Source organism: Panulirus ornatus, chromosome 57 (genome assembly GCF_036320965.1).
Source record: "Panulirus ornatus isolate Po-2019 chromosome 57, ASM3632096v1, whole genome shotgun sequence".
NCBI classification, from domain to species: Eukaryota; Metazoa; Arthropoda; class Malacostraca; order Decapoda; family Palinuridae; genus Panulirus; species Panulirus ornatus.
Window position 1 is genome coordinate 31,264,450 of NC_092280.1, and position 27,973 is coordinate 31,292,422.

At 38.8% G+C, this 27,973-nt stretch overlaps 1 protein-coding gene across 14 annotated transcripts in view; it reads left to right on the plus strand.

The window, feature by feature from the left end:
* The window catches only part of LOC139766416 (UNC93-like protein MFSD11), a 138,466-nt gene that overhangs the window by 88,394 nt on the left and 22,099 nt on the right, over positions 1-27,973 (plus strand). For all 14 annotated transcript variants that reach the window (XM_071695058.1, XM_071695073.1, XM_071695059.1 and 11 more), the window contains 3 exons: positions 2,492-2,661; positions 9,374-9,550; positions 18,209-18,474. In XM_071695058.1, the coding sequence (XP_071551159.1) occupies positions 2,492-2,661; positions 9,374-9,550; positions 18,209-18,474 (613 nt within the window). The remainder of the gene's footprint in view (positions 1-2,491; positions 2,662-9,373; positions 9,551-18,208; positions 18,475-27,973) is intronic.

The window sequence follows — 27,973 nt, forward strand, 5'->3', positions numbered from 1 at the left end:
ATGATAATGATGTTTCATATATTGTTAGAGTTATTCAAACCCTGGCAGTCCTTTTAGAAGAAAACTAGATATATGAGTTTGTATACTTAAGATTTTCAGTAATTCACACCATTGACCAACAAAACAACTGAGTATGTTTCACCACCTTTCTTTTAGACTGACAAAAGTTTATGAAAATGAAATCAACTCTCTCTGTAGAAGCATATCACTTTGTTTAATTAAAACTCCCTTCATCATTGCTCTCAGCTATCTTATGTCATCAAGTATCATACATATATTTTTTCTAAGATGGTCACCAATTTCATAAAGTTACTTTTGTACAGCAGCATACTCAATTCTGTGAGAATTAGAGTAATACTGTTGATTTAATTCAAGATCCAAATAATTCAAGAAGTGCTAAGCCATCTTAAAACACAGTTTGTTCATACAGCTGTTGAGCTTTTCATCACTATTTTGGTAAGTTCATGACTGACTCCCATCCCCTTCAAAAGTAATTTCTGTCAGTGCACCTGGCAAACATTGATTCACAAGCATGCATTCATTAATTGGCAGCTCTCAGGATTAGCTGAGGTTCCTTGTGGCCAGACCAGACCTTGCCACATATACCAGTATATGTCAAGTAACACTTGGTGCTTATGAAAGTTCATACTCAAAATTATCAACCTTTAAATCATGTACAAGTTATCATAGATATATTTCTTTGGAAGTGGTATTGACATTTCATATTTTTCAAGTCTATTTTTGCATCTGCCCGTTACCCAATGAAAATGTTCAAATTACCCCCACTGGTGGTAATTTCCCCAAGTTGAGAACCCCTAGACTTACAGCTATTTGCATGTATGTTAGAGCATTTATTTCATTAAAACTAGTCTCTACTTTTGTTCTACTTTTGGAATTGAGAATTGATTTTGTTTTAGATTACATGTTATATAATTTGTACTACAGCAATAAAGACTAGGTGTAGCTGATGATTTTTTTATTGAGTGATATGTAACTTCACCAAAATATAATTGAACATATCAATATTATGGATCTGGAGAAGGCATATGATAGAGTTGATAGAGATGCTCTGTGGAAGGTATTAAGAATATATGGTGTGGGAGGAAAGTTGTTAGAAGCAGTGAAAAGTTTTTATCGAGGATGTAAGGCATGTGTACATGTAGGAAGAGAGGAAAGTGATTGGTTCTCAGTGAATGTAGGTTTGCGGCAGGGGTGTGTGATGTCTCCATGGTTGTTTAATTTGTTTATGGATGGGGTTGTTAGGGAGGTAAATGCAAGAGTTTTGGAAAGAGGGGCAAGTATGAAGTCTGTTAGGGATGAGAGAGCTTGGGAAGTGAGTCAGTTGTTGTTCGCTGATGATACAGCGCTGGTGGCTGATTCATGTGAGAAACTGCAGAAGCTGGTGACTGAGTTTGGTAAAGTGTTTGGAAGAAGAAAGTTAAGAGTAAATGTGAATAAGAGCAAGGTTATTAGGTACAGTAGGGTTGAGGGTCAAGTCAATTGGGAGGTGAGTTTGAATGGAGAAAAACTGGAGGAAGTGAAGTGTTTTAGATATCTGGGAGTGGATCTGGCAGCGGATGGAACCATGGAAGCGGAAGTGGATCATAGGGTGGGGGAGGGGGCGAAAATTCTGGGGGCCTTGAAGAATGTGTGGAAGTCGAGAACATTATCTTGGAAAGCAAAAATGGGTATGTTTGAAGGAATAGTGGTTCCAACAATGTTGTATGGTTGCGAGGCGTGGGCTATGGATAGAGTTGTGCGCAGGAGGATGGATGTGCTGGAAATGAGATGTTTGAGGACAATGTGTGGTGTGAGGTGGTTTGATCGAGTGAGTAACGTAAGGGTAAGAGAGATGTGTGGAAATAAAAAGAGCGTGGTTGAGAGAGCAGAAGAGGGTGTTTTGAAGTGGTTTGGGCACATGGAGAGAATGAGTGAGGAAAGATTGACCAAGAGGATATATGTGTCGGAGGTGGAGGGAACGAGGAGAAGAGGGAGACCAAATTGGAGGTGGAAAGATGGAGTGAAAAAAGATTTTGTGTGATCGGGGCCTGAACATGCAGGAAGGTGAAAGGAGGGCAAGGAATAGAGTGAATTGGAGCGATGTGGTATACCGGGGTTGACGTGCTGTCAGTGGATTGAATCAAGGCATGTGAAGCGTCTGGGGTAAACCATGGAAAGCTGTGTAGGTATGTATATTTGCGTGTGTGGACGTATGTATATACATGTGTATGGGGGGGTTGGGCCATTTCTTTCGTCTGTTTCCTTGCGCTACCTCGCAAACGCGGGAGACAGCGACAAAGTATAAAAAAAAAAAAAAAAAAAAAAAAATCAATATTTTTCATTTTTGAATTGTAAGTGTTATGTATGATATATGGTAATCACCATTTATACAGAAATATATTTCTTGTAGAATTAGACGTGAAATAACATATTGATAAACAAATGAGTGTTTAGAATTACTCCTTGCCTAATGTGTTGTCACTTCCTACAGCAAGTGGTGATCAAAAGCATCCAGGCAGAGGACCCTAACTTCTCCGGTTCAGGCTACATATCGCTGGCTGTCATTTATGCAGTTTTTGCTTCCTTCAACTGGTTAGCTCCATCATGCCTCAGCTACCTTGGCCCCAAGCTCACCATGATTGCTGGTGGGATTACGTACATGTAAGCAAGCTAGAATTACATGTTTTATTTAATGTCATTTTACTTTGGTACTCAATCTGGAAATGTTTGTGAATTTCAATCACATAAACATGAAACCTCTTAATAAATTTTTACAGTATCACATAAACCTAGGATCCATCTTTTGGGATCCTTCAGCTCAGAGGCTGCATTCCATGTGGGAGTAGGACAAGATCAGCTTCTATGGGGTAAGAAGGTCTTCAGTGATGTATTGTATTCATCTCTGATGTTAATCAAGTCTCATAAAAGGTAATTTCTCACCTGTAGGGTTACCACTTACAGAGGGAGTCTGCCAGCACCTCTTCATACATGTACATTGAGAGTGCAAATATTTTCCTCTGTGATAAAAGCAGAAGTGTTTTCAGGCAGCTAATGGATGAGTCAAAAATTTCAAAGCAAATAATAAAGAGATGATATATACGGTATCATTGGAAATTAATTTTCAGAAAATATAATGGAGACCATGAAGTAAGGAGCATAGCCCATGGAAACAAAATGTGTTGGAGACCATGAATTAAGGAACGTATCCCATGGAAACAAACTCTGTTGGAGTCCGTGAAGTAAGGAATGCAGCCCATGGAAACAAAGCCTTCAGAAAAAAAACAAAGTGCCTTTTAACCCTTTTTTATATTACAAAGGAATACAAGGGAATTCTGATTGTAACAGATCACTGGTTGTTTGTGACTGGAAGATATCAGAAACTCACAGAATAGTGTGGTAAATAAATGTTAGAATGCATACAGATAATTCATAGAGAAAAACTAGAATGCATACAGATGATTTAAAGGGAAAACTAGAATGCATACAAATAGTTTAAAGAGAGAAACCTGCTGATTGTCCTTTTGACTATGGAGGTGCAAATAATGAAAGTCATGGACTTAATGCAAAGTATTTATCAAGTCTCTTCATATATATTTAGTACTTATATTACTACTTTCAACCAATCTAATTGGCAAATTGTTTCATATGTTAACAGTCATTTTGAAGAAAAAGTAGTTCACCTCATTTAGGGTAAATCATTTGTTCACGAGTTTGTATCTATTTTTACAAGTAAAATCAGATGAACCAAGTTTTAGCTAACATGATAGATCAAGATTACTGAAGCCTTTGATCATTTTGAATACTTGCTTGAGATCACCTCTCAATCCTCTCTTTTCTAAGCTAAAGTTGTTCAGTCTGATCTCTTAGGATTTGTTTCTCAGTCTGGGAATCATCTTGGTTGCTCAATGCTATAATCTTGCCAATCTTTCTGTGTTTTTTAGGCAGGGTGACCAAAGCTGAATGCAGTATTCAAGATATGGACAAACCATTGAATTGAATTCAAAGGCTGTACCTATGAAATCAAGAATTTTGTTTGCTCTTTTTCCAGCTTCTGTGCACTGCTTACATGGGTTTAGGTCACTTGACATTGTTACATAAGTCATTTTCCTCATTTACCTTTTGCACTTTAACACTATTCATACTGTAGCTTGCCTTTTTGTTTTCACTTCCAATATATAAAACTTTGCATTTATTAACATTGAAATTCATATGCCACTTATGAGCCTAGTTCATCAATTTGTCTTTGTCAGTTTGAAGCTGTGGACATTCATTTGTAGATTTATTTCCCAGTTTTGTATCATCATTGAATTTTATTATCTAGCAATGCAGCCCATTATCAGTATCATTCTTATGTATGAGAAAGAAAACTGGTCCCTAGACTGTTCCATGTGGTGCTCCACTTGTTACTTCTCTTTATGTACGGCCGGTTAACTGAATTCCTATCCACTGAAGTGCAACCCCATCAGTACCATATTACTTAAATTATTTTGCTAGTGATCCTTAATGCAAAACCTTATCAAAAGCTTTTTGAAAGTCTAGATATATAACACCAACTGCTTTACTTTCATCATATATGTTGTTAATATCATAAAAGATATAAAGCAGGTTTGTCAGACATGAGCAATTTTGTCGAAAACCATGCTTAAGAATCGTCATTACATGATGTCCTCACAATGGTTTACAATTCTCTCTCAAATTATGGTTTCCATAAGTTATCCAACTGCAGATGTTAAACTAATACTATGATAATATCCAGGCAGAGACTTATTACCTTTTTTGAATATCAGTGTTACATTGGCAAACTTCCATTCATTTAGAACCTTTCTTGTAGAAAGTGACTCACTGAAAAGGGCATTCAAGAGCTTAAATATCTCATTTTTTGCCTCTTTCATTGTTCTTGGATAAAACTTCTCAGGGGCTGCTGTATGTCTGTGGCATTTATGTCAATTTGTTGAAGAACTTTCCCTTCTCTTATGAATGCAACTGGATTTGGGACATGATTTGTGTCTTCAATCGTGTATACAGTAGCAAAGATAGTCATTTGACATTTTTTTCCATGGCCTCATTCTCTTGAACCAAGTTACCCTTTTCTGTAATTAATGGAAATCTTGACTGGGTAATGATTCTCTTTCTTTTAACATAATTGTAAAACTCCTTAGGGTTTCTTTTGCTATTCCAGCAATAAATGCTTCATATTGACGTTTACATTGTCATATAACTCTTTTATTTTCTCTGCCCAAATTTTACATGACTTAATTTACCATGTTGGTTATTGGATTCTGTGAGTTTCTTATAAGCTAGTTTCAGAAGACAACAAGCACTTTCTAATTTCACCATTCCACCAGTTATAGTTTTATTTAAGAAATAGACTGTTACTATGCATTGGTACTTATGTTCCCTCTGCTGCTTTGAAGGTTTTTCTGAAGCTCTTCCAAACTATGTTCATGTTATTGTCCTTTACTATATTATCCCAGGGGTTTAACTGTTAAGAGTAATGCGAAGATCATTAAGATTTGCATATTTAGAATCAGGTATTTTTCATAGTTTTCATGTTCACCAACATTACATGCGTTGTTGAAAGCAACCTCAAAAAGATTCGCCATTAATCACTTGCACCGAACTTTTCTCCAACTTCAGCATCATTAATGAGATATTCATTTGTAGTTAGTACTAAATTTTATATATTTTCATCACAAGTAGGTTTCTTGACAGATTTTGGGAGAGTCCACCCCTGGAGCTACTGGAAGGGGTTTCTTCCCATTGAGGTACTGGTATGTTAGAATCTCCTACTGTGATAGAATCTTGTTCATTACAGATTTCTGTTAATTGATCATGAAATCTTTTGTCCTACCTCTTGGGTCTGTAGAGGGGGCCTGTAAATTAGTCCTACTTTTTTTTTCTAATTTTATCTTTGATTTCTACTAAAATGAAGTCGATGTTCTCAACGACTACAGCAGTTTTTTCTTCAGGATTTAAATGAGCTTTAACAAAGAGGAGGACACCACCACTTGCTTTGTGTCCCTTATCCCTATTAAAGAAAGTGTACCCTGGAATTGAGAATTCTGTTTATCTATCTATATCTCTGATGCCTTTTTTCATAACTAAAGAACTCCAGTGCCACTTCTTAGCCTCTAATGCCTCACCCTTAGCAGGCCACTGGCAGAGGGCAAGTCTAGCACAGTGTTTACAGAAGCTTCTGTCTAATGTTTGTAATGACTACTGTCTAATGCTCCTACCTGCTACTTTGACCTAATGTTTCTACCTAGTAATCCTGCCTAAATGTGCCTACCCACTGTTTGTATCTACTGCTCCTATCATTTTGCCAAAAGGCAGGGCTAGCACATAGTGCTCACTGCAGGAAAATTTAGAGTCACAAAGAATAAGCTGCATGAGTTAAGTGTTGGCAAGTGTTACATACTTACATATGACATGGTAAGATTGTATGTTTGTGGACAGAATGCCAGTATTTGGTGAGGAAATCTCTCTGTTGATATCTAAGATTTAGAGATGGCAGTCATATCATGTTAGCTGTTGGTGGTAACTCTGAGACTATTTTGTGTACTCTGAGTGTAGACATAATATATTTTTAGGCAAAAGTGAAACCTATTTAGATTAGTACTTACAAAAGGGGATGGATCTGCTCCACACAGGCTGTATTTTTTTTACCACTATGAGAATGTAGACTCACTAAGGAGCTTATCAAAAGGTGCAGGTCCAACTTTCTCTTCAGGTACAGTCTGTCCTGTCCTTCACATCAGACTGCATGTAAAAATTATCTCACAAGTTTATGCACTCATTGTCTCCTGAAAAACAGAGGTTCACTAATCTGTTATTTAGACTGAATACTTATTAAAGGTGTTCCTGGCACTCCTGAAATCATACGATTATTAGTTTTTTATCTCAAGAACATTAAATAAGCCAAAGATATTTCTCCAATAGCTCCCCTGATCTTTCCCTTGTTACACAGTTAGTACCTATATGACAAATAACAAGTGTATTATCATTAGTGCCACCACAAACCTCGTCTGCATTGTTGACAGCATCATCTACCTTGGGACCTGGCAAACAAAAATGCTTTCTGCACAAAGGGTTTCTGGTACAAAATTCTTCCACTTGTCTTTGTAACATAGAGTCACCAACAAGCCTTTCTTGTGTTCATTGTCATCAACATGACCCATATCCTGAAATAAGTTTTTTTAATTATTGGCATCAAAGATGAACATTCATGGGGTTTTGCACCTCATGACACTACCCAGAAGGGAAAACTTTCCCTGGTGAGAGAAGGATTACTGTGGGGTATCTCAACACCCACAGTGCTGCTGTCCAATTTTGATGGCTCTCTCCCTGATTCTCTCAGCAAGCTGGATTAGACATGTCCTGAAGGATATCTAGAACTGTTATTTTATCAGTAGCTGCAGCTAGATTTTCCTTAAGGGTCCATCTGTCCATGCAAAACCTGCAAATGAAACATATCACAAGATTATTGCAAATTTGAATGCCAAACTTCCCACTGCACATAGACCACTGTTGACTTGCTGGCATTCTGAAATAGTAACCAGAAATTATTTGTTATGGAAAATATGGCTTATAAAAAGAAAGTCATAGCAACACTTACTTTATGTTAGGTTTACAAGAGTTCTACTTTCCCAAAAATCTGTGTTGTGTTTTCCAAACACATGTTGGCATATTTTTTTTTTACTTTTTACCTCAATTTAAGGAACTTTTTAGCACTACAGTATGATATACAACTAGCTAAACACTTCAAAACGTAAAAAAGTTCTACTTGAAAAGATGCCTTTACAGAACACTGAAAAATCACTAGAGGATATTAGATCTGCTCTCATAAATCATATTGTGAAGCAAAAACAGGCACGTCTGACTGCTAGGAAGGATAGAACCAAGTAATTTACATCTCTCAGGTTGTTACCTCCTTTGTGCCATTTATACTGATTTGATATATCCTCTCTCTCTCTCTCTCTCTCTCTCTCTCTCTCTCTCTCTCTCTCTCTCTCTCTCTCTCTCTCTCTCTCTCTCTCTCTCTCTCTCTCTCTCTCTCTCTCTCTCTCTCTCTCTCTCTCTCTCTCTCTCTCTCTCTCTCTCTCTCTCTCTCTCTCTCTCTCTCTCTCTCTCTCTCTCTCTCTCTCTCTCTCTCTCTCTCTCTCTCTCTCTCTCTCTCTCTCTCTCTCTCTCTCTCTCTCTCTCTCTCTCTCTCTCTCTCTCTCTCTCTCTCTCTCTCTCTCTCTCTCTCTCTCTCTCTCTCTCTCTCTCTCTCTCTCTCTCTCTCTCTCTCTCTCTCTCTCTCTCTCTCTCTCTCTCTCTCTCTCTCTCTCTCTCTCTCTCTCTCTCTCTCTCTCTCTCTCTCTCTCTCTCTCTCTCTCTCTCTCTCTCTCTCTCTCTCTCTCTCTCTCTCTCTCTCTCTCTCTCTCTCTCTCTCTCTCTCTCTCTCTCTCTCTCTCTCTCTCTCTCTCTCTCTCTCTCTCTCTCTCCTTTTCTTTTTCAGATATTTGGAAAATCTAATTATTTTCCATATACAAAGGAGGATAGTAAGTGTAGAAATATTTGCCAACAGTTCAAATTACTAAACATCTCAGCTTTAGAGTGCTGAAAACAAAAGTTCACTGCCGCGAATATTTGATTAAAAATTCAGTGTGTTTCACTGTCTCAAGCGTATCAGAACCTTGTAGCATTACAATTTATTAGCATGATAAAAGGAAAAAAAATTCACCCATAGGAAAGTACCACAGAGATTTAGAAAGAAGAGAATGTCAAAGACATTTGAGGTATGGAAACCAATAGCAATAATAGTTTGAGAATTTGTGACAGATCGCTAAATGGGTTTCTCAAGGAATGTATCATGGAAAGATTCCTTTTGGTGAGAGGAAGGACAAGAACTGCTGCTTCTCTCTTATGTGTGTGTCATATTTGTCTGAAGTCATTGATTTTTTTTTAGAAACAAGTTAGTTATTCTCTCAGTGCAGGAAGGAATAAATGTTCAAATCAGAATTCTCTGTGTAGTTGTAAGAGAACTGTTAACTCTTTGCTTATACTGTGGTACATGCTTTGAATTCCATTATAGGTTAATTATCTTTATCAGCTGTAGAACAATAGCACTTGTTTCATAGGATTCATCTTACCAGAAAAAGTGTACCTGAAAGAATGAGTCTCATTTTGATGATAAAGGTAATGGGGAATATTTGGATCCAGTTTGTTGTTATTCAGTGCTTTTGTATGCAAAAACTTATTTTTCTCCTATCATTTTTTGATTGGCAATATTTGTGTAAAATATTCTGTAATGATAGCCAATACATATAAGTATAGATTTTATGAAAATTTTAAAGCTATAACATCACTAAGTTATATGTCTCATCTACAGAATTTTTGTTGCTGGATTTTTGTGGCCTCAGACAGTAATTCTCTACTTAACTTCTGTTTTGGTGGGAGCTGGTGCTGCATTGATTTGGACTGGCCAAGGAAATTATCTCACTCTTATGTCCACTCAAAAGACAATCTCTCGTAACTCTGGCATTTTCTGGGCCATGCTCCAGAGCAGGTAGGTTGTGAGCAGATTGCTACAAATTATCAACAGTTCATTTACATTTTGTTTTTATGCTTCTTAGCCTTTAACTCTGTATATGTAATATTGACAGAAAACAGTCAAGGTGCATACAGTAAAACACATGTAGTGCCCCTTGCAAAGTGTCATAGACCTTGAGCTATATGTACATGAGAGCTTGTATAGTCATCAAATTATCTTGAACACTAGAGGAAAGTGTTTAAGATTTTCATTTGGTAGCTATAACTTAATTTTAATGGCCCTAATGAACCTAGCAGTCAGTCGGCTTAAAACTCAACCAACTAACCATAGCCCTCTCTGGATGGCCCTTCTTGATGGCCAACACAGTAAGCAGTGCTTGTTATTTGCAAACCAGACTATCCCATGCATATAAAGCTCCAGTCTATGAAAAGCTCTTCAGAAATTGTACAAGGATTTTTTTTACTGATTCCAAGTGTTTTGGCAGATACATATAGTTTATTTCTATCCAGTTATTTCTGTTGTTAAAGTTGGAATTATTTTTGTGGGTTTCAAAAGGTTTTTGAAGCTGAGGGTACTTTGGTGTAGCATGCTGCTTCAGTGGAGAAAAAAGGAAAACAGTATTGCCAGTTGACATGCCCCTGCCTTAGCTTTGTATGATCAGATTCCAGGTCATTAATCTTATAACTCTTTTCACTGTATTTTTTAAGTTTCCATTGATATTAGAGACTCATATAACTTCAGAAGACAGTCTGGGGCCAAGCTCATTATAGATCATCCTCAAAACAGTGTTTCCCATCCTTTTCTTCTATGATGGCTCATTTCAATTTTCCTAAGGTTGTAGCACCCTCACACAAAAATTAAGCAGCATATTTATGATTTTGTGTCATATAAAACCAGAACACTATGGTAACTGAAGAAACTTTGGTTACTGAATATAGCAAAGCAAAACAACCCAGGCTTGATAACACTTGCAAAATATGCACTAATGTGGAATAACTACTGACTTTGGTATTAGAAGATATGTTTTGACAATATTATATGGTTGCGAGGCGTGGGCTATAGATAGGGTTGTGCGGAGGAGGGTGGATCTGTTGGAACTGAGATGTTTGAGGACAATATGTGGTGTGAGCTGGTTTGATCAAGTAAGTAATGAAAGGGTGAGAGAGATGTGTGGTAATAAAAAGAGTGTGGGTGAGAGAACAGAAGAGGGTGTATTGAAATGGTTTGGTCACATGGGGAGAATGAGTGAGGAAAGATTGACAAAGAGGATATGTGTGTCAGAGGTGGAGGGAACGAGGAGAAGCGAGAGACCAAATTAGAGGTAGAAGGATGGAGTGAAAAAGATTTTGAGTGATCAGGGCCTGAACATGCAGGAGGGTGAAAGGCATGCAAGAAATAGAGTGAATTGGAACAATGTGGTATACCGGGGTCGACATGCTGTCAATGGATTGAACAAGGGCATGTGAAGCATCTGGGGTAAACCATGGAAAGTTTTGTTTGGCCTAGATGTGGAAAGGGAGCTGTGGTTTTGGTGCATTAGACATGACAGCTAGAGACCGAGTGTGAATAAATGTGGCCTTTGGTGTCTTTTCCTAGTGCTACCTCATGCGCGTGCGGGGAAGGGGGATGCCATTTCATGTGTGGCGGGGTGGCGATGGGAATGGATGAGGGCAGCAAATATGAATATGTACATGTATATATATGTATATGTCTGTGTATGTATACGTTGAAATGTATAGATATGTATATGTGCGTATGTGGGTGGGATGGGCCATTATTTCATGTTTCCTTGTGCTACCTCGCTAACGCAGGAGACAGCGACAAAGTATAATGCATAAATAAACATGTTTTGACAGGAAAGGAAGTCTTTTTGTCTTCATTACTCCAAGAAAAATGCTTGTTGACCCTACTTGGAATCGTGACTCCAATGTTGGAACCTCTGTTCTATTGATTCAGGTTTTTAACCCTCAAGAAACTATTATTGTCCCTGGGTGAGACCTTCAGATGATAGTATTTCAATATTTTCAAAAATGATTTGAAAAAGATATTTTAGACTGAATCATGATTAAGAAATATCAAGATTAGGTTATTAGGTACAGTAGGGTTGAGGGACAAGTCAGTTGGGAGGTAAGTTTGAAAGGAGAAAAACTGGAGGAAGTAAAGTGTTTTAGATATCTGGAAGTGGATTTGGCAGCAGATGGATCCATTGAAGCGGAAGTGAATCATAGGGTGGGGGAGGGGGTGAAAGTTCTGGGAGCGTTGAAGAATGTGTGGAAGTCAAGAACATTATCTCGGAAAGCAAAAATGGGTATGTTTGAATGAATAGTGGTTCCAACAATGTTATATGGTTGCAAGGCATGGGCTATAGATAGAATTGTGCGGAGGAGGGTGGATGTGCTGGAAATGAGATGTTTGAGGAAAATATGTGGTGTGAGGTGGTTTGATCGAGTAAGGAATGTAAGGGTAAGAGAGATGTGTGGTAAAAAAAAGAGTGTGGTTGAGAGAACAGAAGAGGGTGTTTTGAAATGGTTTGGTCACATGGAGAGAACGAGTGAGGAAAGATTGACCAAGAGGATATATGTGTCAGAGGTGGAGGGAACGAGGAGAAGTGGGAGACCAAATTGGAGGTGGAAAGATGGAGTGAAAAAGATTTTGAGTGATCGGGGCCTGAACATGCAAGAGGGTGAAAGACGTGCCAGGAATAGAGTGAATTGGAACAATGTGGTATACCGGGGTCGACGTGCTGTCAATGGATTGAACCAGGGCTTGTGAAGCATCTGGGGTAAACCATGGAAAGTTGTGTGGGGCCTGGATGTGGAAAGGGAGCTGTGGTTTTGGTGTGTTATACATGACAGCTAGAGACTGAGTGTGAACGAATGTGGCCTTTGTTGTCTTTTCCTAATGCTACCTCGCACACATGTGGGGGAGGGGGTTTGTTATTTCTGTGTGGCGGGGTGGCGATGGAAACGAATAAGGGCAGACAGTATGAATTATGTACATGTGTATACATGTATATGTCTGTGTGTGTATATATATGTATACGTTAAGATGTATAGATATGTATATTTGTGTATGTGGATGTGTATGTATATTTGTGTATGTGGATGTGTATGTATATACATGTGTATGTGGGTGGGATGGGCCATTCTTTCATCTGTTTCCTTGCGCTACCTCGCTAAGGCAGGAGACAGCGACAAAGCAAAATGAAAATAAATAAATCAAGATTAGATAAAAAGGAAAAATCTGATAAAAAACTTTTTTATCATTCAGACATTTGAATTTGGCATGCGTGTAAGCTAGGCTTTTGCATGTTTGTTGACTTTTACTGATTAATTTCATCTCTCCTCTGCCACTACCAGGGAATTACTGACCCACAAAGATTTTTCCCAGTGCTAACAATTCAGCGTCCACCAAATCATTATATCATTATCACCATAACTAGTGACCCAAAGACTGTCACTGATTAACCACTAATAAATGTCATACTTGCATGTGTGCTAGTGGCGTACCTGCACCCCTTGTGTTATATGGGTAACACTTTGGGAATTTTTCCTAGTGCTTGATATTTTTGCTTGTGGCACAAGGCATCATGGCATACCCGTGAAGCGTGCCTTTCCAATTTACTTTTAGCACTCGGGTGAAACTGCAGATCCTGTGGTAATCACTAGCCACTGTCAAAACACAGTCCCCATGGTAATCATCCATAAAAAGTTGACACTGCAGTTCTGAGGTCTTCAAACTCTCCACGGCCTAAATAGTCTGGAATGCTTTGTAAATATATGAACATTGAGTTTGTGAATTTCTCTATAGAGTAATCCATAGTGTTCCCAATGCTTGAGCAATTTCTGACCCTGGATGTTTTCTCTTATTGCACTTATGGATATGGATTTTATTGTGAATGATGTGCATCTTCCATGCCTGTCATACTAAAAGAGGAATGATTTTAGGCGTAGATTTGACACCATGATTACACGATTTATCTCGTGTAATATCCCTAGGGATGAGGGAGAAAGAAACTACATTCATATCTCCTGTGTGTTATAGATGGAAACTAAAAGGGGATAGGAGTGGTGGACCAGAAACCTTTCACCTTCTATTTCATTTTCTAAAAGTTGAACAGGAGACAAGCAGAGAGTACTCGTCCTCCTTGATGCTCAGACTAGGGTGTTTGAATGAGTGTGGATGTAACAGGCTGAGAACAAGGGGGAAATAGGTAGAGTGTTTTGGAGGTGGAACCTTGATATTCTGGATCTGAGTGAATTTAAGCTTTAGAGGAAAGATAAGTACAATTTAAGAATCTCCTTGGGACAGATTTTGGGGTTAGTGTGATGGTGAGAGAAAAGGAGGGAGCAGCACTTTTGTTGAAGGAGAAATTGTGGGAACATGTCAAAGAGTGTGAAAATGAAAGTGATTTTGAGAGGTGGGTGATTATCAGTGCTTTTGCACCAGATAATAAGAAGAATGGGGAAGACAAGTGTCTGGGAAGAGCTGATTGAGTGCATCAGTAATCATAAAGCAAGGGATGAAGTATTAATGGTGGGTGATTTGAATGCAAGAGTGGGTGAAGTGTCAGCTGAGGGTATAACTGGGAGACATTGTATCCTCATTATGAATGAAAATGGTAACCAGGTTGTGAAATTGTGTGATGTAAAAGGATTAGTGATTGGGAATAGCCTGTATAAGGGAGAAAGAATACTTCCCATGCATTCCTCACGTTTCATAGAAGGCGACTAAAGGGGACGGGAGCGGGGGGGCTAGAAACCCTCCCCTCCTTGTATTTTAACTTTCTAAAAGGGGAAACAGAAGAAGGAGTCATGCGGGGAGTGCTCATCCTCCTTGAAGGCTCAGACTGGGGTGTCTAAATGTGTGTGGATATAACCAAGATGAGAAAAAAGGAGAGATAGGTAGTATGTTTGAGGAAAGGAACCTGGATGTTTTGGCTCTGAGTGAAACGAAGCTCAAGGGCAAAGGGAAAGAGTGGTTTAGGAATGTCTTAGGAGAAAGGTCAGGGGTTAGTGAGAGGACAAGAGCAAGGGAAGGAGTAGCACTACTCATGAAACAGGATTGGTGGGAGTATGTGATAGAGTGTAGGAAAGTAAACTCTAGATTGATATGGGTAAAACTGAAAGTTGATGGAGAGAGATGGGTGATTATTGGTGCATATGCACCTGGGCATGAGAAGAAAGATCATGGGAGGCAAGTGTTTTGGGAGCAGCTTAGTGAGTGTGTTAGTAGTTTTGATGCACGAGACCAGGTTATAGTGATGGGTGATTTGAATGCAAAGGTGAGTAATGTGGCAGTTGAGGGAATAATTGGTGTACATGGGGTGTTCAGTGTTGTAAATGGAAGTGGTGAAGAGCTTGTAGATTTATGTGCTGAAAAAGGACTGTTGATTGGGAATATCTGGTTTAAAAAGATATACATAAGTATACATATGTAAGTAGGAGAGATGGCCAGCGAGCATTATTGGATTACGTGTTAATTGATGGGTGTGTCAAAGAGAGACTTTTGGATGTTAATGTGCTGAGAGGTGCAACTGGAGGGATGTCTGATCATTATCTTGTGGAGGCGAAGGTAAAACTTTGTAGAGGTTTTCAGAAAAGAAGAGAGGATGTCGGGGTGAAGAGAGTGGTGAGAGTAAGTGAGCTTGGGAAGGAGACTTGTGTGAGGAAGTACCAGGAGAGACTGAGTATAGAATGGAAAAAGGTGAGAACAAAGGGCGTAAGGGGAGTGGGGGAGGAATGGGATGTATTTAGGGAAGCAGTGATGGCTTGTGCAAAAGATGCTTGTGGCATGAGAAGCGTGGGAGGTGGGCAGTTTAGAAAGGGTAGTGAGTGGTGGGATGACGAAATAAGATTATTAGTGAAAGAGAAGAGAGAGGCATTTGGACAATTTTTGCAAGGAAATAATGCAAATGAGTGGGAGATGCATAAAAGAAAGAGGCAGGAGGTCAAGAGAAAGGTGCAAGAGGTGAAAAAGAGGGCAAATGAGAGTTGGGATGAGAGAGTATCATTAAATTTTAGGGAGAATAAAAAGATGTTTTGGAAGGAGGTAAAAAAAGCGCATAAGACAAGGGAACATCAGTGAAAGGGGCTAATGGGGAGGTGATAACAAGTAGTGATGATGTGAGAAGGAGATGGAGTGAGTATTTTGAAGGTTTGTTGAATGTGTTTGATGATAGAGTGGCAGATATAGGGTGTTTTGATCGAGGTGGTGTGTAAAGTGAGAGGGTTAGGGAGAATGATTTGGTAAACAGAGAAGAGGTAGTAAAAGCTTTGCAGACGATGAAAGCCGGCAAGGCAGCGGGTTTGGATGGTATTGCAGTGGAATCTTTTAAGAAAGGGGTGACTGTATTGTTGACTGGTTGGTAAGGTTTTTTAATGTATGTATGACTCATGGTGAGGTGCCTCAGGATTGGCGGAATAATGCATAGTGCCATTGTACAAAGGCATAGGGAATAAAAGTGAGTGCTCAAATTACAGAGGTATAAGTTTGATGAGTATTCCTGGGAATTTATATTGGAGGGTATTGATTGAAAGGGTGAAGGCATGTACAGAACATCAGATTGAGGAAGAGCAGTGTGGTTTCAGAAGTGGTAGAGGATGTGTCGATCAGGTGTTTGCTTTGAAGAATGTGTGTAAGAAATACTTAGAAATGCAAATGGATTTGTATGTAGCATTTCTGGATCTGGAGAAGGCATATGATAGAGTTGATAGAGATGCTCTGTGTTAGGTATTAAGGATATATGGTGTGGGAGGCAAGTTGTTAGAAGCAGTGAAAAGTTTTTATCGAGTATGTGAGGCATGCATATGAGAAAGAAGAGAGGAAAGTGATTGGTTCTCAGTGAATGTAGGTTTGCGGCAGGGGTGCTTGATGTCTCCATGGTTGTCTAATTTGTTTATGGATGGGGTTGTACATCTTTAGTCTGGCAACCTTGGGACCTGGCCATTGCCAGACCACAGAAAATGCCAGAAAACAGAAATTGACTCCTTTAAAGGCCCTTCAGTGAACACACTTACCAATTACAATCAGCTTGGTTTTATGTGTTCCTGCAGCATTTATCCCATCTTTGGAATCCTTACCCCCAGATGGAGACTCCTCAATACAGTGGGCAAGGGTTTTTCATGCCATATGATGCCAATACAGGTCATATTCATCATCATTATACACTTACTGGTTGGTCATTGTTTGCTCTTTGGTTAGTTGTATACCTTGTTATGATGCAAATACATACTATAGCTTCTTCCTGATTGGTTGTTTTATGCTCTTTGGTTAGTTGTGTGCCCTATTATATGTATACATGTGTTTGTGTATATACTTGTCAGGGTCTTAGGAACTTGATGAATCAGTCTTATCAGCTTTATCCGTAAGACTGTTTTTTGAATTTGATAGTCATTCCATATGAATATGTCAACTTCCCTTGAGGAATGAACCCATGTTCTGTAATTTTGGTAGTATCTAGTTTGGGAAGCCTTTTCCACCACAGTGTTGGTCTAACGTCTTTAGAACAGTAAAGGATAGTACCCATTTGTAAATTGCTTTGGAGAGGAGTATTTAGTTCTGAAGGATGATTAATAAAGTGCAATATCTGTCGAGTCACTTTACCTTTTTCATATGTAAATAGCTGGGCAGTAGTTCATTTTTTCTTAACAGACCACATCTTTGTCCATGGTATATATTTGGTAGGAATGAGTAGTTGCCTATGAAACTAAATTGCTAGTAGAACTTAATTCATGCACTACTTTTATAAACCTATGGTAATTATGATGCCCAAATATGTATGAAAGTAAATGTCATATTAGAAGGTAAGTGTTCCTCATAACTCAAAATGTACTTGTTTTCTAAGGAAAAACCTGTTTTGATGCTGGAGGAGCAGTATTTTATTTCACCAGATAGTGTAATCTTATGTTGATTCTTCCCTCCCTCACAATTCTGGATGAACTGGTGAACTAGCAAATTTATTTCTTTCCCTTCAGTAGTGAGAAAATGAGGTCATCTGTAAGCTGTTAAACTCCTTAGATGCAGTAGGCTGTATTCTTTTGTCCATAGAACCTGTCTCATAGAATTAAGCTATTCATTCACAGAGGGAAAACTAATTTTGATTTGGATTTGATAGATATGAGCAGTAGATACACATTTTTCGGTTTACCTTTTGTGAAGTCAACTATCCTCTCTTGGCCCTTAAGTCTAGTGAATTTTGAATACAGAATTTATATCCGTACAGTATTGTGTCTGTAAAAATTTTGGATTTAGAGTTTATCTCTGTCACTTTAGAAATTTTTATTGCAGTGTTTATCTTTGTATAGTACTTTGTCACTGTAAAAATGTTCAGTGCAGAGTTTACATCTCTACAATACTTTGTCACCTTAAAAAAATTTATTCGTCTATACCTCTTGCTCAGTTGATATTTTTTTCTTATTCATTCATGTCTACTGTACATCATGAAATAAAGAAATACTGTTGTATTATTTTTCAGTAATTGAATGTTTTTTACGCAGCTATGATAGAATTAGTTCTACTTAAGGGTGATAAGTGTGTTTGATGGTCTTTTTGCAATACTCCGAATTAAAACCTTCCACAAATGTGAAATACTGTACTAACCATTTATATTTTAGATTGCTCAAATGAATATTTTAGTATAGAGAGCTAAAACTCTGTCTTTTTCTCTTGCAGTATGTTATTTGGCAACCTCTTTGTATTTTACCAGTTCATGGGCAAAGAAATTATTGACCAGCACACACGCACAATTGTGTTCATTGCACTAACTGTTGTAGGCGCCATTGGTGTTGGCATATTGTTTACCCTACCCAAACCTGGTGCAGATGGCAGTGGTCGTGCTGATGATGGACTTGGCAGTCCCTTCAATGCTCTGAAAAAATCTTTTGCTCTCTTCAAGACGAGGGATATGCTTTTGTTATCTGCAACATTTTTCTATACAGGTAAGTTGTAAGATCTTACTGTTTAAAGATATTTTACAAAATTAATGAAATAGGTCTCAGGGGTTTATCGAATTGTGGATTCTTTTGAATATTATAAAAGGAATAGGATACGAGTCATCATTGAGAACAACTTTTAAGTGTGAAAATAAGAATTTTGGGTGATCACTTGCTTCAAGAAAACATCTCTTACTGGATCTAGTTTACTGAAAAGTTTAAGCAGGCCTATTATTCTCTCTTTTATGTACTTATGACTTTCCTTAGAAATCTAGCAGAAGAGACAAGAAGTGACCTTTCGTATCCCAAACCAAGTTCAACCACTTCATTGTCTGGGAAGAAACCATTCCTAGATGCCATATGTGTTTACAAAAATCAGAACGGCCAGTCATCTGCTGTATTACTCTCGTAGTTTCCATACCTCTTTGAAGAGACATTGTCTAGATATGTAAAGATTTTGATTCCTCTCCTTTGTGGATTTCTTATAACTATTACTGCCAGTTTTGTTCCATCTTAGGTGAAACGTTTACAGTGCAATACCTGGCCTTGAACCTGAAGGTTTGATGACTGACTTTGAAAACTGAGAAGTTCTGGAAATACTAGAATGCCATATGTACCCTCCAAGTTGGTGAAAACCATCCGAAAACTGAGAAGTTCTGGAAATACTAGAATGCCATATGTACCCTCCAAGTTGATGAAAACCATCCGTGCATTTTTCTGAATTAATTACCTGAAGAACTTGTATATCTTTTGGGTGTTACTGTGTTCTGCCAGCAAGAGGCTACACTGTGAGTGAAATGTCACCATCTTTTAGGCTGTATTATCTTCATTTGAAAAAAAAAAATTCATTCCAGAGAGTACATCATTGTCTTGGTCCTCCCTGAAGTGTAGCCTCAAAGCTGTAGGAGGCCCATAAAAGGGGTCCTGAAGTTGTGAAAAAAGAAAATGTCTAGTGAATTTGAAAAGGAGTGTACAACAATATGCCTGTTAAAATGAGACAAGTCCAAACCCATCCTCTCTCTGAGGATATCTTTTTTGGGTACTATGATTGATGGATTTTTTCCTGAGGTTATATCCATGACATCGTTGTAGCTGAAGTCTTTGTTCCTGACAATGTGCAAAAGTCCTCAATGGTCTTCATTTTCCAGCAATATCTGAGATCTTTGGAAATCATGCAAAACACCAAACTGGGCAGGAGGCAGGTATCTGAAGACTAAGATTCTTATCAACTTCCAAGTCACTTCCTGAATCTGGCAAAATCTCTCTTTTATTTTTCATCTCTCTCATGGAGTGTTCTCTGCTTCTATTAAATCTTACCATGTCCCTGGCTGGAAAAATGCCAGCATGTGTCACTTCCCCATTTACCTCTTGCAAAAGATCAGATGTATGAATTGTATAGAAAAAAAATTGAAAATTTTGAAAAATGCAAGACCGAACTAGATGATAATGAACATATAAATTCTTGTTCATAAAGAGATTGAAAATTGTCATATGGAAATGTCTTAGATTACATGTAACTCTGTCTACAGTGTTCACAAGTTAGTATATTCCTATCTGTTTATCTCCTTAAATGGAGTGTCTGAGATTACATGTTAATCTGTCCTCATTGTACATAATTTAGAACACTGCTATCTCTCTGTCTATCAATCTATCTATACATCTATATCTTTGACACCCATTCCATCCTGGAACTTCCTCAAGGGGGGTGGCAATGGCAAAAGAGTCTCCAAACCTGATGAACTCAAGTGCCCCACCCTTAACAGGCCATTGGCAGAGTGCAACTCTAGTGCAGTGTTTCTAGGGTGAAAAAGATTTTGAGTGATCGAGGCCTGAACATACAGGAGGATGAAAGGCGTGTAAGGAATAGAGTGAATTGGAACGATATGGTATACCAGGGTCGACGTGTTGTCATTGGATTGAACCTGGGCATGTGAAGCATCTGGGGTAAACCAAGGAAGGTTTTGTGGGGCCTGGATGTGGAAAGGGCGCTGTGGTTTCAGTGCATTACACATGATAGCTGGAGAGTGAGTGTGAACGAATGTGGCCTTTGTTGTCTATTCCCAGCGCTACCTTGTGTGCGCACAGGGGGAGGGGGTGCCATTTCATGTGTGGCGGGGTGGCAACGGGAATGGATGAAGGCAGCAAGTATGAATATGTACATGTGTATATATGTATATGTCTGTGTATGTATATGTATGTATACGTTGAAATGTATAGGTCCGTATATGTGCGTGTGTGGGCTTGTATGTATATGTATATGTATGTAGGTGGGTTGGGCCATTCTTTCGTCTGTTTTCTTGTGCTACCTCAATAACGCGGGAGACACCAACAAAGTATAATAAACATAAATGAAAATAAAAAAGCTTAATGGAAGAGGTTCATATCTAAGGCTTTTGACTGGGTGTGGCATTGGGGTCTCATCTCTAAGCTCCCCCTCTTTTAGCTTCCCTCCCTCACTTTACTTCTTCATATCTAATTTCCTCTCCAGTCGATCCATCTCTGTGGTTGTTGATGGATCAGCCTCTCCCCATTTCTCTATCAACAGCAGAGTCCCACAAGGTCTGTTCTGTCCCCTACATTTTTCTTCTTTTTTTGATGAATTTTCCTCCCACAAATAATCCAGTGCTCTCATACACTGATGACTTAACACTACGTTCATCCGCATCCTTCAATTCTGCTCCCTCTTCTCTCATTCGATCTGCATCTCGTCTTTACACAGCCTCCTCAATAAACTCAGACTTGGACAGAATGTCAGTGGGATGGACAAAATCTTGTCAGATATAATGCCTCTAAGATCCAATTTCTACCCATCTCTCTATCAAAAACTCCTCACAACTCTTGCCTCTCCTTTGATGGTTCTGTATTTCCACCCCTGACTCAGTGAACATACTTGGTATTATTGTAACATCCACTCTTTCTTAGAAACCCCATATTACAGGAATAGCTAAGTCTGCCTCTAAGAAACTGGGTGTCCTGTTTAGATATCAAAGTTTCTTCTCTTCTGAACAGTTGCTCTGTTTATTTGTCCTTGTATGGAGTACTACTCTCTTATTTGTGGTGGTTCTAACTCTGTATCCTTACTTAACAGAGTCGAGTGGAAAGTGGCCTGACTTATGAACTGTCCCAGGCTAACTTCCAAACTTGACCCCTTTGCCCTTCTCCACAATGTTGGTTCACTTTCCTTTTTGTATAGGTATTTGTTTGGTTTTTGCTCCCGAGAGCTGGTTGCTTGTTTGCCCCCACCTCTAGTTAGACCATGCAATACTTAGCAAGCTGCTGCATCACATGATCATTGTGTGGCCATCAGCAACTCAGAGTTGTGCCATTTTGAGCCTGCTTCTTTTGCTACATGTAGAAGCCTTGGAACTCTCTACTTTCTCATGTCTTTCCCAATACTTATGACCTGGCACATTTCAAAAGACAGGACTTTCACACCCTTAAAAATTTGTGAACACTTTCCCTTGTCTTTTCTTTTTCCCCTTCATAATTCTCTCTTTGTTTCAATTAAGGCCCAGCCTTGATGTGGACTTTTGTCCATGACTGGAGCCCTCAACATAAAAAACATATTACTTTCTGTCTCGTAAAATTGGGACTACTGGGCTCATCCTGCCATCTTTTCCATATACACCTATTCAAACCTCACTTATTTTCTTCACATAAGTTCTCTTGCTGTCTCCTGTCTGCATAATTGTTTTTGAATAAAGTCATGATAGATTCCAACAAATCTGTGACCCGTAGTCCCTAGCATCATGGAGTGCTTGGAATCTCCAGGTTTCCACCTGGCTACTGCCAATGAAAGAAGGGGCTCAGACAGTATTTGTACCACCCCCCCACAACCTTTCCCCTCTGATAGTCCCTTTTCTTTTTCAGTTCACTATACCAACATTTGTGGTCTCTCTAGAACCTCTCTTCTGTTGAACACCATCTGCCTAGTACCTCCCCTAATGCTTTACTTCACTCTGAGACCCAGCTGTCTAATGATGTTCCCACTAGCCCCATTTTTATGTCCAACTATGATATCCACTCATGATTCCAGTTCATAGATGACGTTTGTGCTTATTCGAACCCTAACACGCCTGTTGCACACCTCGAGGACGTTCAGTTATGTGGCTGAAGGTCTCTATTCCATGTACCACACCATTCTCCTGGTTTGCTTATTGCTTTCCTAGCTCTGAAACTTTATACCTTCTTTGACTATCTTAACTTCTGCCCTGAGACTGGCATCCTCTCACCTGCAAGCTGAGATCCTCTACCTAGGGAATTTCAACATTCACCATAAAGAATTGTTGAATTCCTCCCATAAGGATGATAGGGGGATTGAAGCCCTCATGTTCTCTATTCTCAATGATCTAGAGCAAATCATCTCCCATCCATCTCATATTTCTGACCATTGTGACCATTCTCCTAATGCTGTGGAACTGTTTTTCATCTCTAATCCATCCCACTGTAACTAAACAATATTGCCCCCAGTTAGTTCATCTGATCACACACTCATAAATATATATTTTTAATGGCACGATTCTCTCCAGCAGCCCCTTCCTAGTGTGAATATTGGCACCAACAAAGCTTACTGGAATAATTTACAAAAATTCTTTTCTGACTTTCCTTTGATAAATTACTGTCTCATATATGGTGATGCTTCTGTCTCTGCCAAAGGCCGAGTAGAGATTACTGTCACCGGAATTGAAGGATTTATCTCCTCTCCCTCCAAGATGACCTCTTCCCATTGATTGTTCAACCATTCCTGTTCTGAGGCCATATAGGTATGGGATTAGGCATATTGCGCTTGTAAAAACTCTCCTTCTTCCAACTCCCATTCAGCCTATATCAAAGCTCATAATCATTTCAAATATATTATCCCTGAGGCAAGGCATTCCTTTATACAAAGTAAGTGTGGTAATACATCTTCGTCATCCACTGGTCTTTAGCTAAGTGCATTGCTTACAATTTCTGTTGCTGTACCTTTCCTTCACTTTTCCATTCTGACGGTACTATAGTTATCTCTCCCATAGGCAAAGCAACTCTCTTTGGTTCCCACATCTCCACTAACTCCTCCTTGGATGACTTTAACAGTCCTTCAACCCCCCCGATTTCCTTTTGCTAATCCTATGCTTCTCCCACTAATCTCTTTTCTGACTGTCCTAAAAGTGCTTCTCTCTCTAGATACAAGCAAGACTTATGTTTCTGATGGCATCCATCCCCATGTACTGAAAATTTGACCCTGAAGTTGCACCTGTGCTTGCTTGTTTGATTTCTGTGTAAAGACCAGAACTTTTCCTTCTTCTTGGAAGCATGCACTGATACTTCCCAATCCTAAGAAGGGTGACTTTTCTAACACAAACTATCTTACTGTTGTTTTGACATCACCCATTTCCAAAGTCTTTGAATGCTTCCTCAACTTTCCTATCCTTAGACATTGTGAATCTTACGGTCTTGGTCTTCTCTGTGATCACTGGTATGGCTTCCGTAAAGCAAGATCCACTGGTGATATTATTTCGTATCTCACTAATGTCTGGTCATCATCCCTGAAATATTTTGGGGAATTGTATGTGGTTGCCTTCAACACATTTAAAGCTTTTGACAGGGTTTGGCATCATGGTATTGATCATTCTTGGGGATTTTAGTATTCCAGAATCAGCTGGCAGACTATCTAAGGTGTAGAAAGTGCATCTGGTAGACATATCAGCTTTGTTGAAGACAGTTCTCTCTACCATGCCATCACCAAGAGGATGAAGCAAGCTAATGTACTTGATTTAGTGATTGCATCCTAGGAGTTCTTAGTAACTAATACCCTTGTTGGTGAACACCTAGGGCCTAGGCATTGAGACCGTAACGTGGTTAGTTTTGATGTAAATATTGAAATAGACCCCCTAAAACCAGTATCATAAACCTTAACCTAACCTTAAAAGGATGGGTTTTAATGGGTTGCATGGCATTAAAAGTTTCAGTCTTGTTGGTTCATGCCCAGAGGAATAATTATGGGCCAGTTTTAAGCGTCAATTTATGCACCAACAAGACACATTCATGACAGGAACAACAGAACCAACAACAAGCCTGAAAGGTACTCCCCAAACATTGCAAAAGCTACATGGTGCAGAAATAAACAACTCAAGCTTAAGAAATCAGATGATGATCCAAATATTGTAGCACAATATAGCACAGTTTGGAGAGATGTGAAAAGACTAATAGAAAAAGCCAGGAGATGATACAAAGTGAGTATTGCAAGAGATAGTAGTATGAATCCTAAAAGATGTTATACACATATCAATAGCAAGAAATGCATAAGGAGTAGGATAGAACCTTTAATAAACGAGGATGGGGAACCCATTGTGGATGATAAAAGTATAGGAACAACCCTGAACAAGTGTTTTAGTTCTCTTTTATGCTAGAAAGCAACACAAATTTTAAGACTGATAAATAGCACTCACCTAATACCAAAATTTATTATCAGATAGAGACATACTAACACAGATAAATGAATTGAAGACTAATAAAAGTCCAGATCCTGATTATTTCTATCCTTAAGTAATTGAAAATGTCAAACACGAAATTGCCAAACCTGTAACCTATTTTTTCAGTGAATCTCTCTGGGATGGAATAGTCCACAGGACTAGAGACCGGCATATATTACTTCTACATACAAAATGGGAAGCCTTGAATTGCCTGGTAATTACTGTCCTATTAGCCACACATCAATTGTCGTAAACTTATGGAGTCTATATAGGAGAGAAAAAATCATAGCTTACCTGGAACAACAATCTGATCAATAATGCACAGCATGGTTTTAAAAGGTGTAGATCATGCCTTACAAACTAACTTGAATTTCATCATAAACATCCTGCCACAAGACAAAAGCAATAGATACTATACTTCTGGATTTCTGCAAAGCATTCAACAAGGTCCCCAAAGTTAGATTGATGCATAAAGTCCAGGCTTTGGGAATTACTGGTTGTATAGGAATTGGATAGAAACCTGGTTGTATGACGGGGCGGAGAGTCGTAATGAATGGTGAACCATCACCTTGGTCTCCCATTACTATTAGGGTTCTTCAGGAACCCTTACTTGGGCCATTACTTTTCATCATTTATATTAACGATGTTGAGGAGGGGCTGAATAACTTAATTTCCAAATTTGTAGATGACACAAAGATTGGCAAAGCCAAATTAACTGAAGAAGATTGGCTAAGATTACAAGAGGATCAAGATAAAATTGCTGAATGGTCTAGAAAATGGCAATTACCATTTAGTGTTAAGAAATTTCAGCTGTTACAAGTAGGACACCTCTGCAAAAATTTTTATTATGAACTGATGGGTCCCAAGATAAAGGACACCCCTAGTGTGAGGGAACTAGGGGTCACTGTCTCTAACAACTTCAAATCCTCCCAGTATTGTGGTGAAGCTTCTGAAAAAACAGATAGGATGTTAGGATTTATTCACAGAAATTTCACATACAAAAGCAAGGTTATGATATCGTCACAATACCTAAATCTAGTTAGACCACACCTCAAATATACAGTGTAGTTTTGGGCCCCAAACTTAAGCAGTACTCTTAAACTGGAAGCAGTGCAGCATAGAGCAACAAAATTGATTCCTTCTTTGCATAACAAACCATATGAGGAGAGATTGCAAGAATTAAACTTGTTCTCCCTTAGCAAGATGCATCTACAAGGCATTTAATTGCATGTTGTAAAATACTTAAAGGATTTGACAATGTTGATATTGAAAGTTTCCTTACAGTAGCACCAGCATCATCAACAAGAGGACATGGACTAAAATTTAGAGGTCACTGAGTTAATCATGACTTCAAAGTATTACTTTACCAATGACATTATTTATGCATGGAATAAGCTCCCAAAAATGTTGTTCAGAGCAGCACCTGAATATCTTCAAAATTAGTCTTGATCATCTTTTGTTACTCTCTGGTACTGAATAATTCATTTAATCAGTCATCATAATGTAGTGGTATGTCATGCTACCTTCTTAAACACCAGTCTCTCGCTGGCCATGCTGCAGTAACATACCAACATTGATTAACCCATGTCACCTGCTTTGAGTGAGTGAGTAAAAATTTTTGTACCATTCTTCAACATCGGGAATAATGGAGACATAGTAAGTTGAGAGGCTGGAGCTGAAGTTTATCCTTACCGTTGACTTTATAACGAAAAGTGAAGGGATGCATGTCATGGGTGATGAGATGCATGATATTCACTTCATTCTTCCTCATGACTTTCCTATAAAGATTTCCTTTAGGCATATTAATCCTGCAAGATATATTTTTCTACCTGTTTTCCATCTGGGATGTTACTGGTAGAAGTGGAGGGTGGGGAGAGAGCCTTTGCTCTGCCATCCTTTTCTTTTACTGCATTTAAGGGGCCTGAATTTTTTACTGATATTCTTTAGTGAGTGTGTGGTCTGAGTATCTGTGTAACTAAGCTTCCTTCTTATGGCTTCCCTCCTTCCCTTTGCTCCCTCATATCTAGCTTCTTCTGTGGTTGATCTTGCTTCATGGTTATAGATGGATCAGCCTCCCCACCCTCCCTTTCTCCATTAACAGTGGTCTCCCTCAGGGTTCTGTTCTGTCCTCTACATTTTATGTCCTTTCTATCAATGATTTCCTATCTTCCACAGATAACCAAATGCACTCATACTGACATGTCAGCACTTCGGTACTCCACATCCTTCAATTCTGCTCCTTCCTCTCTCACTTGATCTGAATTTCATCTGTACACAACTTCCACAATAGACTCAGACTTGGACAGGATATCTCAGTTGGTAGATGAAATCTGGTCAAGTGTGATTCCTCCCAAAACCCAGTTTTTACCCATCTATCTATCAAAAATTCCTCACAGCTTTCCTCTTTTCTTTGACAGTTCTGTAATTCCACCTCTTGACTCGGTGAACATACTTGGAATTAGTAACTGTAACATCTTCTCTTTCTTGGAAACCCTACATTAGGAAGATAGCTGTCTGCCTCTTAGAAACTGGCATTCCTGTTTAGATGTCAAAAATTTCTTTTCTTTTGACAGTTGCTCTGTTTATACAAAGGACTGATCTATCCTTGTATGGAGTACTGCTTTCACATGTAGGTTGATTCTAGCTCTGTATCATTACTTGTTAGAGTTGAGTCAAAAATATTTGACATTAAATTTCTCATGCTAATTTTGGAACCTAACACTGCAATGTTTGTTCAGTTTCTCTCTTCTATAGGTATTACTTTGATTTTACTCCCAGGAGCAGGCTGCTTGTGTGCCCACACCACTAGCTAGACCATTCAGTAAGGAAGCTGCCTTGACACATTACTGGGTGGCCATTAGACCCACAGGTGGGTCGTTTTGGTAACTTTCCCTCCCTACACTCGAAGCTTTAGAATTCTCTACCCTCTCATGTCTTTCCTCATAACTGTGTCATTGACATTTTGAAAGACAGGTTTTTCACTTTCTCCAAAATTTATAAATACTTTTTCTTGTCTCTTTTTTTTCCCCTTTCATAATCCTCTCAGTATTTCC